Genomic DNA, 12110 nt, shown 5'->3' on the forward strand with positions numbered 1-12110 from the left:
CTACGTAACATCCCCTGCCCCCTCGCATCATAGCCCTTTAGCCAGATCATCACCCAACTAGTACCTAAACACTATCTATGATAGTTATTACATATGGGCATCCATCAATCATCACCCAACCACACCCCCCACTAAGAAGCCTTATCTACCTCCCACGACAACTAAAAAAGAAGCAAATAAAGAACTACAGATACGAGAATGCTATCATTATCCAACATAATTATGTACATGGAATATAGATAAATCATAGTTAGTGGGGGTTGATAGAACCGATCATATCACAACTACTGTCTGAAGTCAAGTACTTTACTTGCTTTTTCAATGTCATATATATACCCAAGTAAGTCACTACTACTACCTATTAACCCAACTATATCCTAACTACCTACGCCCCTTGCTTATTTATTTGTTGTAAGTTTTGTAACTAAGAGCAGAGCAAGTTAATGGGTTAGTTTGATAATCTGTCTTATGTACATAGGGGATTATGTATGCGTTATACGTTATGCGTTATGATGGTGAAGAAGAAGAAACTGAGAAGAAAGTAAGCAGCGATCATGACGACAAGGTCTGCAGTGATATACATCATCATACTAACTACGTAGGTTAGTAAACTGTATGATGATGATGGTGATAAAAATAAATCCATACTATATATAAATAAATGATGCTATAATATATGCATCTGCCTATTTGCTCTACTGCTTGGCATTTACCATAGTTACAACTTGTACATATCTGGGATCAACCATGCAATCAAATCAACATATACAATTAGTACTAGTATTAGGCAGAAAATAAAATGTTGAAATCAAAATGAATTATTACTTACTTACATACATGCTTATTTAGTTTAGTTAAGTTACTTAGTAAGTAATAGTAATAATCATAATCATGATGATGAAAGTAAGATTTGTAGAGATGATATGCTTATGCTTCATGTTACATTAACTGTTACAGTAGGGTGTACCTACCTAGTAGTAGTAGAGTAAAGGTATCGCTTACGTGGGAGAGATCAGCCAGCCATCCATTCATCCGTCGTAATAATTATCATCCCACACACACACACACGGGAGGAGATGGAGGGAGAGAGAGTTTGTCGAGGTGAACTCGTATGATGTCACTGGTTTTTTGTTTTTGTCGCAGCTGACGAGGGACAACTACTAACTACTACAAAGTAACGACTTACTAACTGTACTGTAGTTGGCTGAAGTAATGATTTGTTCCCGACTGATGTTATTCATTATTCCTTTTAATTAATTTACCAATATTAATTAACTGTGCCTGTTGTCAGTGGTTCTAGTGGTTGAGATATTTAAAGAAATGACGTCGGTTTGAGCATCTGCCATCTGCCAGCTGAAGCGGCCGATCGCATTTTCCCCTCCCTCCTCTACGAAGTATGACCGAGGTAGTATTGGGCATCCTCGATGATGATATAATGCTTCCGATGATCAGATGCTGTTCTGAATCATAACGACGAATCCGGAGAGTTGAGAGTAGCAGCAGCCCTGCGGGGAAGAGAAACCACAGACGTTCGAGAAGATTACTGGAAGCGGCAATACACGCCTCCTCTTTTCTTATTTTTTCTCGTCTCTCTCTCTCTCTCTCCACCTTTTCCTTGTCCGATGATCAGATCGATCGCCAACGGGCTTTGACTTCCCTCCCTTACGCCGTACAGTAGTCTCGCTGCAAAGGGCCCTGCAGTGCATTGGTACCGGCCTGCTGGTTGGAGTCCCGGTAGACTATATGTACCTGTGCTGGCGTGAACGAACTTTAATCGCGGGGTTGTTATTGGCAGAACGGCCGGTCCGCCATCAGGAGATTCCCCCTCTGGCAACCCTTCCTGAGAAAAGAGCGGTCGATCACCGGCTCGGAGGGAATCGCGAGATGCTCTTTGCTGGCCGGAGTTGCTATTCTTCCGGATCAGCGGAGAGGAAAGATGAAAAGGGGTATCTTAAACCTATTCCGTATTGCAATGAGGCTTAGACAAACACACACTCTGTCTCTTGGTATCGACTTGCTCCCGTGGACAATCTGTGATGTGCAGACAGACGTGTCCGAGGACCTGGACAGCTTGTCTTCTTCCAAGCCCCCTTAATTGGGTACGTCTAATCGATTCAAGCTGCAACATAGCCTGGTCGCTCTCTCTTTCCCCCTGAGCAAACTTCGACGTGGTCATGCTTGGTATTCGTTCGCCAAGAATTTGTCCTGCAATATAGGAGCAGATGATCGACGAAGATCTCCCACCTTCCGGGGGGTGATACTCCTTTTCAGACCGGCCAGTATCTACTTGGTGCTCTTGAGATGCTTCCCCCCATCCTCCTCCATCCCACAGCCGCAGTCATTCGCCCAAGTATTTGGAATGGCGCTTGGCATCCTTGGCCAGTCACCAACTCAACGCGGGATCCTCTTGGACCAGTTGCACCGGGGAGGCAAGGAGGAGGAGGAATGTGTCGACGGCGGACAGTAGGTCGGTCGCTGTAGCTCCGGACTCCGGGAAAGACCGGGGACCGACCACTCTCCCACGCCGATGGGGGGTTCTAGCCAGTAGCTCATTCCACCGCAACAGACGTCGTTCGCAACTTGGCTGTGATCATCTTGGCGGCAATTCTCCGTCGTACCGGGGGCAAGGTCACAGGACGTTGCCAAGAACTGCAGTGGAATGTCCAGAGGGGAGGGATGAGCACTGAGCAAGGGGCAGTCGAAACGGGGACCACTCGGTTCTTCAACTCCGCCTCTCAAGTGAAGGGATCCCCCATCTTCATGGTTGCATGGGGTGAAATGTATATGCCTTGGCCATCTTGGCGGCCCTCTTGGCCGTCTCAGTCGGAATCATGACTCTCCCAAGAGGCTGTGATGTCTGTGATGTTGAAGGTTTCGGGTGATCCGCTGTGTCTCCCCAACCCAGTGTGGTATGTCGATCATGCGCTCAATGATGAGAGCATTACCATCCCTTTGAAGAACTGGGCTCGATGCTGCCACTGACACATTCTAGACGTTTGCCTACCACGGTAAGATTTCGACGTGCAGGCCGGCCCGTCCTGGAGTACTTGGGTTCTGGATCTTCATCCACCTTTGCAATGGCTCTGTTCTTTGTTGTCTCTTCTTTTCTTCATCGTGACTGAAGCAAGGGCGTACCCCCCATGTGCGACTAGATTACTGCATTAGCGACCATCTTATCTTCCGTGTACCCGATACCTGGTATACGGGAGGTATGGTAATTGTGGTTACCTGAATCGAAGCGAGGAGGAGTAGGCTGATTAACGTCGACGATTCTGAATCCTTCCATGACTGACCATGCCATGCGCTCAGTCATGGGCTCGGAGTGTGGGAGGCGCACTTGCATATGTCATGACGGCAGCCTCGTTTTTATCCGCATAAAAGCCATGGATGGGATGTCTGATGTCCGGGGGTGGATTTAGCTCAACAGCCAGGGGAGTCGACGATGATTTGCCAATTGACCGAGTCCAAGACCCCGATCCATCAATCACGATGGTTGTACGGGGTACAGATGGACAATGCCGGGTCGGCGGAAATGAAGCTGGCTGTCGCACGGCTAGCTGACCATGAGACAGGCAAAAGGCACCTTGTTGCCGTGCCGGACTGGCGAGTCGCTGGGACTTTTTTTTCTGGGGCATGGATTACTCGATTGGGTGCGTCGTGCATCGCAACTTGAAGCCGGCGCGAATCCAAGCGCGAGTCCCGTGCTGGTGGAGAGGGCAAGAGGAGGAGAAAGCCATCGACGGTCCAGTCAGCGTCGTTAGGGCATCGACCTAGGGAGAATAAAATCCCTCATACAAACCGCTCTTAGGCCGACGTCGGCCATTAAGGTACAAGGCTCTAACTCTTAGTCGCCTTAGCTGCAGGCCAATGACACCACCGCAGCAGGACTTTTGATCCTGGGCGCGGAGGTCGATAAGCGGACGTATTAATCCTTAATCCTAATCCTGGGTAGCTCAGTCGGTGTTTGTTAGGTTAATGCTATTCTTATCCGGCGTTGATCCCGGCGTCTGTCTGCCTGTCAACCTCTCACAGTAGCAGTAGCAGTTATACCATAGCACCGCGCCGAAAAAAGTGGCCCTGAGGCATCCGCCCACCAAAGAGACAATCCCATTCATGCTCTCTGGTCTGTTCGTCTCCATAATCGATCTCATGGCGGTCCACTCGCACGCGCGACAGTTCAGAATCTCCACCAGGTGCTGCTGGTGGTTCGATCATCAATATGCAAGCTAGCATAGTAGCCATCCTATCCCAGAAAAGGCTGGGGGAGGAAGAACTGGATGGGGTTGAGGACGGTTGTTCGTATGCCACATAGCATTTCCTCTTCCGGGTGGCCGGTGACCATCGTGGTGGCAGACTCTACCTGCCTACTGTACAAACTTCTTGTTTCCCTTCTCCTCCTGTAAGAGTCGCCTTTGGAGTTTGGGTTTCAATTAAGATTTTATTTTATTTTTTTTTCCCTTCCTCTTTATTTCCTTTTTCTTCGGGTTTTGCTTGCCTCCCCTCGGCCATGCCGTTCAGCTAGAGATCTTCAGCTCTTCAATGAGGATCGAAAGTTTGCACGCTGTTCACGAGTACTTGAGAAGAATGATTGTATATAGTTTATATTTCTTATTCTGTTTTTCCTTTCCGTCATCGGTCGGAGTTTAATTGCGGAAACTCTGTTTCAATCTTGGCTTCTAGGCCGCGTAGCACATAGACCATATGTATTCGGAACATAAGTATACATAAGTCGCATGTACCTTGTATCTTGTTCTCGATCCCCAAGTGCGGAGAGTCCGTGTTGGCGGCCATGGATGAGGATCCTTCAGAGGGGACTGAGTGTGCGTGTGAGTGTGGTAGCCAAGCATGGGGTCGCTAAAAGGTCGCATTTCTTTCCTTCCCCCCCCAACAGCGGCATATGCAATGTGTAACGGGGGTGAAACTGGCGCTTCAACCCACGCCGTAAGCAACAATAACAACCAGCATACTTAGTTGAATGAACCAGGGCCGGAATTCCCAAAAGGGCAATTGGAGTCGTAAGACTTCACGAGGTAACGAAGGATCGTGTAAATGGGCCGACCCCGTTGGTTCGTGAAAGTAGTTACTACTAACTCCAGGACTGCCAGTGCCGATAGTTAGTCTAGTTAGTACTTCCCCAGCAGTTTTTTTTTCTTCCTATTCCCATGACTGGCTGAGATTTGGATCGATCCTGATTGCTGGGATCGAGGATAAAAGCGGGCAAAAACAGCAAAAGAAAAAGTACTCCCGAGACGCGCAGATTGGCTGCTGCGATTGTGGGAAGCTGCATCTCCCGGAGCAGCCATGGCACTGAGTGGGGGTTATCCCTGAATCGCATGAAGCTTGTCCCAGCACTTCAAGGCTTCGTAAATCGTGAGGCGTTTGGTAGTAGTCTAGCTGGGCCCCCCCATCCTCAGCGACCGTGAATTGTGCAGGTTTCTGATTGTAAGCCCGTTGGTGTAGAAGTGGATGGGGGTGGGATTAGCCCGCTCGATGGTCTCCGCTTTGGAGATCGCTACCGTGGTTCTGAGCTCGGTGAACCGCCGCCCGGCTGTCAGTCATTAGAGAGAAAAGTGATGCAGTTTGGGTCTCTACTGTGTAGTTCTCTGGTTCTGGCGCTGACCGCTTCTCTCAGCCCTTTGCCATCGGGCATAGATCTGGTCATCATCACCATACTGCTTTTTTCCCATCTTCCCTGTCTCCATTCTTCCGGAGATACTCTATCCACAACTCAATCCAGTCTGGGAAAGACGGCACGATCGCCTGAAGGGAAGGATGGGATCTGAGATGCAGTTGTGATCGTTTCCAGTCCGGATTTGGGGGTGGTCTTGGCGCGGGTCTCGTATGTACGGCGTATGTATGAGAATCGGTCTGTATGTATGGATACCAGGCCGATCCCGATGGGTTTTTCCTTCTTCCTCCTCGCTCCTCCCCTTCCCATCACTGCCACCCGCGCTGAGTTTGCTGGGCCTTTCTTGTCGGACATGCCTAATTCTAAACTTAGTGGCCCCCAAGGCTGAGATCCTAGAGATAAACGGACAAGTTGCTGGATGAGACGAAACTCTATCTCCAGAATTGGCTGCTACCTGGGTGACCATCCCTGGGATGATCACTGTGGAGTTACCCGGGGGTAAAGACAAGAACTCGGCTGTCAAACAACCCAGCGACAAACTATCCCAAGATCGTGCTATTGTTTGAGGGAATCCATTGAACAATGAGCCATGACTACTAGTTCCAGTCCTTATTTGCATAGTTCAGATCTACTCTGGTTATTTCTGGCAACACTGGTCCGATCATCTTGAGTCCAAATATGTTGTACAGCCAAGAGCCAACTATTCCCGCCCAGACCGACTGTCACTCCCAGCTGTTGTCAATCAGGTGGCGGTGCTTCTAGTCAACAACATACTTGGGAGTTCTGTAGCATGGCTTGAGCTTCCCATATACTACTCATCATTCTCATTTGGACCGATCTAGGTACCAGCTTTCCTGGGTACGGTTATCGGAACCAACCTTGAGAGCTGAGCGTGGCAGATCGAAGACATGGAAACCACCTGCTTGTCCCATTGCCAGTCGCTGTAACCTCAAGCAAACTTTCCGGGACTCGAGAGCGTCATGATCGATCCCGGTCACAGTCGGGGAATTTTTATTCTCTTGGTTCTATTGATGTGGTAGCCGTTGTAATGTAGTACTCTGGGGTAGAGTTGGTGCAGCTGAAGAGTTGTTCAGTTTAATTCACCTCGTCATAGCAGGGGGATAGGGGTCTAGTCGGTCCGAGAAACTGGGATAGAATCGTCGAGACTTCTGTTGCAGTTGGTTCGCAGTTCCCAGTGATGTCTGTAGCAAGCAAGCAAGTTTGTCGTTCTGGCCCGCATCATCGGCATCGCACAAGTTTCTCCTACTACTGCTTCAGACTGAGATAACCTTCAAGACTGCCGTGACACAGCATGACTAGGGGGAAACCTTACGTCACAGGGCCAAGACCATCGCTTTCCGGATCAGGAACCACCAGATTTAAGCCCAGCTAGGGAAAGTCTCGGCAAATGCAATAGTGAGCAATGACAAGAAATACCAAGCATTGTTATTGGGATTGTAAAACAATAATGGCGACCAGCAGGGGGGGGAAAGGGAGGCAGTGTTTTGAAGGACTTGAATTGTTGTCACTTTGTCTAGTCTTTGAGAATGAGGCGTGGTGCCAAGCACCACATTGGTAGCACTATAATGGTGATTGTCTTCTTGAGTATTATCTTGGCCTCCTTAACGAAATTACCATAGTAGTCTACTTTTGGTGTGCTGTGTGTGTATGGAGTAGGTAGGGTGGGTGGTAATGCGCTCCTGGAGCTGCGACCGACCGAATCAGTCGGAAGAGGTAGCTACGCCGAGGAACCTAGTACCTTAAGTAACCACTTTCACGCATAAGCAGCGCATAAGGGAGCCGGCTGATGGGGGGTTGATGCTAGGCTTAAATCAATGCTAGATGCAATATTTATGTGTGGCCATTCAAAGCTCAAGGGTTACTGTGTATTAAGCCCAACAAAAGCGCAGCGCCCGCTGAAACGGCTTCGGCGCGACTCCGACGGGGTTCGTTTTGGTCCTCCCACGGTCAAGTTGTCGGGTCTGCTTGCCGTGGTCACCCTCGTAATTACCCTGGCATTACCCGCCCCGATGGTCGGTAGGGCAACTTTCCCACACTCAACAGTCGCAGCTCGTGCCGCTATGATGCCTGTCCTGGCTCCTGCGCTGTCTTGTCCTCGTGGGGGTTCATTCTTTCTCATTGAGTAGCCGCCCTCCCTTGTCTGACAGCCTTTCTTTGCTCTGGACCTTCCGTTATTCGCTGTCTTGTCTTGAACCCTTGAGATTTGTACGACATTCCGATCAGATAAAATATCCCTCTTCGCTGAATATGTTCTAGAAGACAAAGAATGGATCACCCCCTTGCTTTTCAGTCTCTGGTTCTTCGGCCACTACTATAGTTTTCCAAGACTCTTAGTGTAGATGGAGGGGGGGCGATGTTTTTTGGGTGGTAGCTTTTCCCAATTAAGACTACACAGTAAGTTATGGTCTGGGATGATTTCTTACTGACCGGGTTAGTAAGATCGAGGTTAGCCCGCCTTGGTAGCCAACCTCCAAAATGCCTCATAGTCTTTCTTGCTTTTTGTACTTCGGTGCTGGCTTGCCCACCATGGATGAAACCGGCTCGTTACAAAACCGGTGACTCCTGAATCAGATCAAAGGAACAACAGTCATCTCGCAGATCATAGCAGACAATGAGATCCGTGATCCTCAGCTAGAGATTCCTTTGAATGACTCTTCTCCAATCCTTTATGACTCTAAGCCTCTTCCCTCCATGATGAGTCCTTTTGCTTGACGGTAACTACCCTCTAGTAAGTACCCTGACAGGTGTGTATTGACGGGCGTGCGAAGATTACCACGGTATTGGTACTGGCCAGCGTCACGTAGCCGCAGGAACCGAAGCATGCATGGATTTGGCGAGGAAAACGACAGGGTGGGTCTGGGCTTGGCGGGGTTGGTTGGACCGAGCGCCTCTCGTCCGCCTGCAGAAGGAAGGAAAAGAAGCCCCAGAGAAGATCCGAAATTGTAATCGTGGGTAATGGGCGTGGTGCTTTTTTTTTGTTTTTCCACCATTTTTCCCTGCCCTCCTTCGGCCTTGCCCTGCCGTGCCAGAGTGTGGCGACCACTCCTGACCACACCCTAACCCGGTCACTCGCTCCCAAACCTGGCGCCGCTCTCCCGCCTCTTTTACCCTGCGAATCGTCATTTACTACTCGCTGACACTGCGCCTTTTTACCCGCCCTCCTTTTCGCTGGTGACTCTCTAATACCCCGTTCATACGCAGTACTGAGGGTATGGTAACAATACCACGGCGACAACCCCCGAGGATTTCCTTGGGATTTTGATTTTTGATTTTCGATTTTTCTTTTAATAATAAATTTTCGATTTTTGAATTTTTATTTTTTATTTTTTATTTTCGCCTTTCCGCAAACCACTTCCCCCCCCCTCCCTTAATTACATTTTTATTTTCCGATCATCTCTACATTCCTCCTTCTCTCCATCTCAATCCCACCTAGCACTGCCAACACATTGCACCTGCGAAACTCTTTCGACGCGTCTTCTTCTTCTGGCGCTCTTTGAGCTGCCAATCTTTGAAGAAGGCGTAAGTCCATCTCTTGGCCGCATACCTGACGCTCTTCTCCTTTTCTTGGACCTACTAAACTACTATACTACGCCTCTTTCCTACTACTACACCATGTGTTCTATATCATGACAATCATCGTCCTACTAAGGACACCCTTCATTTCCGCCCTCTGGGTCGATCAGTAGTACTATTGATCGATAACGAGAGTGCATCTTCTATTTTACTCTTTTGATTGATGCAATTATTCTTCATTCTTCTCTTCCCTATCAACCAATACGTCTGAATACCCTCATAATAACTACTTACCGCCACCATTCCGTCGAGTCACTATACTACCGCCAACCCTCCACCTAACCTCTTGACACAACCTCTCTCACCTACTCGTTCCTGTCTTCCCTCTCACTATTAATATATCTAATCTTCGAAGGGATGGCGCACTTGCGTGGTGGTGAACGAACATTTGCCTCAATACATAACCTACTGAAGATGCTACTCTCACCTCATCAGTCCAGCAAGTCTGCCCCTCAAGAAGCTGACATGGTTGAGGACATTGATGAGCCCCCTGATCATCGGTTCTTGAATACCTCGATGAACAACATGGACGACGGTGTCGTTTACGTCAAGGCCCCCGCTGCCATGACTGACCGCAAGGAGTCCCTCCTCACCCGCGCCCTTAAGAGCACCCCCCCACAAAGCCCAGCCGACCGTCATTCACCATCTCAGGAGCACTCCTTCTACCGCTCCTACACCTATACCAACATTAGCGGCATCTCTACAGCCGAGTTGACCAGCGATGGTGGCCTCACAAGCCCTTCTCTATCCAACACACCCAGCCCGCCTCTGCCCTCTCACTTGACCAACGCCACGTCTTCGATGGGTGATAAAAGGAAGGCGGAGGCTGTGGAAGTTGGCGAGTCGGCCGTCGAGGCGAACCTGGGACGCAAGCGGTGTATCAGCTTCGCCTGCGGACGCAAAGCTCAGGAGCAGAAGCCACAAACTCCTTCACCACAGCGACCTGTCACGAAGATCAATGACGCCAGCGTTACACCAACTGAACCCAAGCGGAGGACCGTTCTCACCTTTGTTTGCCCGGCACGGGATCCCGAGACTCGCCGGGAGCGGTCGCCACTTCGCAGTGGCTGCAGGCCGCGTCCCCGCGGATCACCTGCTCCCATGGCGCGCAAGGCCTCTCCGGAGAAGGCTGCTCCCTCACCGGTGAGCAAGGCTCCCCAGGAGCAGAAGATCGATCGCCGCGGTGTCCCGACCAAGGGGTTGGGTAAGTTCGAAGAGTCCGAGGCTACTCGCTTTCACGAATTCGCCAGCTCCGTCGAGGAGGATGACGAATGGGTAACGAAGTCTGGAGAGTACCCGGAGAAGATTACGCTTAATGATTGTATGAAGAAGGAGAATGCCATTAGAAAGCTTGGAGAGGAAGCGGAGGAAGAGGCACTCGAAGAAGATGACGAAGATGATGTCGAGGATTCTGATGACGATTCAACAGTTCACGACTTCTCTTCTGACGATGGAAATGAATCGGATAATGAAGCCGGCTTTGCGGAGTCGGACGAGAGCGATGATGGTTCGGAATACGATTTCTGGGCTCCGACCAGCACTACTGCTGCCACTAGCCCTCAAAACATCGACATTGCTCGCCACCCCTTCAGTCGTCGCGACTCGAACACGTCTTTCGATTCTGCCAACGATGTGCAGCAGCAGCAACGATGGTCACCTGTCTTAGCTGCTAAGACAACTAGCCGATCGCCCATGAAGATCCCAAAGCTGCGTCCTGGCACACCTAACCTTCCTGACAGTACGGACTTCGTCTGCGGAACTTTCGACGAAGACCGGCCTTTGGAGGCTGCCTACAAGTCTTGCATCGAGCAGCGCCGTCTTTCCAAGCAGATTGTCATCCCTCAAGATATCGATCCCAGCTTTCCCACTTCGGATCCCGAGGATGAGGAGGATGAGGAGGATGATGTCGAGGAATCTGTCATGGATGAAGGACCTCGGGGACGGACTGGTAGAGACTCTGCGCAGAAGCCTTCTCCTCGTACGTCTCCCAGACGCATGATTTCACCTCCGCCTCGCCGTCAGGGCCGTTCCTCGCCAAAGCGTCTTCGCTCTCCGCCGCCGCCGATGAAGCTGCGGTCTTCGAAGGATGACCTGGCATCTGCAGACGAGGCTCCTACTGTCCCCTCGCGGGGACTGAACATCAGTGAATTGGTGCAACGGCCCGCGATGTCTCGTACCAAGTCCTTGCCTCGGACGCCCAACCCTTTCTTTACTAGCCTGGACAAGTCTCACCGCTGGTCTGGCATTGTCCCCGTTTACGAATCGCCGGAGCGCGAGTCGTCACGCACCCGTGAGGTGCACACCAGAGGCCCCATTGATATTGTTGAGGGTCTCGAGAAAAAACGCCAGAAACGCAAGGAGAAGTTCTGGCGTCAGCATTGCCGCAAAGCTGCCAAGGAGCAGATGGTACGGCGACCGATCCCCGGAAAAGGTGCTGAACGGATGAAGGAGCTTGGCCTCGAAGTTGCAGAGAGGTGCAGAGCTTACGGCGTTGGAGAGAACGCCCAGCTCGTCCTATCTGTTTAGACCTCAAATTCCGCACGGGATTCGATAAATTCTTGTACATAGTTCGAATTTTTCTTATCACCCTTTCAGTCGTCCACTTTCATGACCAGTGGATCGACGAGGTGTACAAATCCCAATTGAGCGCTGTTCGCTACACCCTTGTCTTCGATGTTACTATTCTTGTCCTCACAACGTGTCCATCGGATTCCTATTCGCACGGAGGGTCCCGTCTGCATTTTACAGGGGTGGCTACCTTTGATTCTTTCTTTTCGCCTGTCCCCCTTTCTCTTCGCCCTTCCCACTATACATAGCTTGTTTATTCCTTCTTTCTTTTCTTCCTTTTCTTCATTGTTCACCTCCGCGCTGCTGAGCGGCGGATTTG

The 12110-nt window shown here is 50.1% G+C and overlaps 3 protein-coding genes across 3 annotated transcripts; all 3 read left to right on the plus strand.

Annotated features, from left to right (window-relative positions):
- The first annotated feature begins 1314 nt into the window (after positions 1-1314).
- Positions 1315-3952, plus strand: BO79DRAFT_241077 (uncharacterized protein). The gene is made up of 10 exons (XM_025685085.1): positions 1315-1803; positions 1853-1946; positions 2045-2099; positions 2339-2534; positions 2656-2822; positions 2906-2909; positions 3125-3209; positions 3240-3262; positions 3382-3522; positions 3580-3952. Exons 1-10 carry the CDS (start codon positions 1744-1746, stop codon positions 3772-3774), a joined length of 1020 nt encoding a protein of 339 aa, XP_025534386.1. The 5' UTR covers positions 1315-1743; the 3' UTR covers positions 3775-3952.
- A 4099-nt stretch (positions 3953-8051) lies between these two features.
- BO79DRAFT_233185 (uncharacterized protein) lies at positions 8052-8787 on the plus strand (the record flags this gene model as incomplete). Its single annotated transcript, XM_025684273.1, has 2 exons — positions 8052-8084; positions 8455-8787. 2 exons carry the CDS (start codon positions 8052-8054, stop codon positions 8785-8787), a joined length of 366 nt encoding a protein of 121 aa, XP_025534387.1.
- Positions 8788-9430: 643 nt separating this feature from the next.
- BO79DRAFT_67071 (DUF2457 domain-containing protein) lies at positions 9431-11949 on the plus strand. Its single transcript, XM_025689578.1, has one exon. The coding sequence runs from the start codon at positions 9581-9583 to the stop codon at positions 11747-11749; it is 2169 nt and encodes a 722-aa protein (XP_025534388.1). The 5' UTR covers positions 9431-9580; the 3' UTR covers positions 11750-11949.
- The last annotated feature ends 161 nt before the right edge of the window (positions 11950-12110 follow it).

Source organism: Aspergillus costaricaensis (assembly GCF_003184835.1).
Source record: "Aspergillus costaricaensis CBS 115574 unplaced genomic scaffold BO79scaffold_53, whole genome shotgun sequence".
Classification (NCBI taxonomy): Eukaryota; Fungi; Ascomycota; class Eurotiomycetes; order Eurotiales; family Aspergillaceae; genus Aspergillus; species Aspergillus costaricensis.

Bases quoted from the DNA above. Each gene is read 5' to 3' on its own strand.
- BO79DRAFT_241077 (XM_025685085.1), top strand. From the start codon at position 1,744: ATGTACCTGTGCTGGCGTGAACGAACTTTAATCGCGGGGTTGTTATTG. The intron at 3,263-3,381 runs GTCGACGATTCT...TCCGCATAAAAG, and splicing joins GGAGGAGTAGGCTGATTAAC to CCATGGATGGGATGTCTGAT. The intron at 3,523-3,579 runs GTCGGCGGAAAT...GACAGGCAAAAG, and splicing joins GTACAGATGGACAATGCCGG to GCACCTTGTTGCCGTGCCGG.
- BO79DRAFT_67071 (XM_025689578.1), top strand. From the start codon at position 9,581: ATGGCGCACTTGCGTGGTGGTGAACGAACATTTGCCTCAATACATAAC.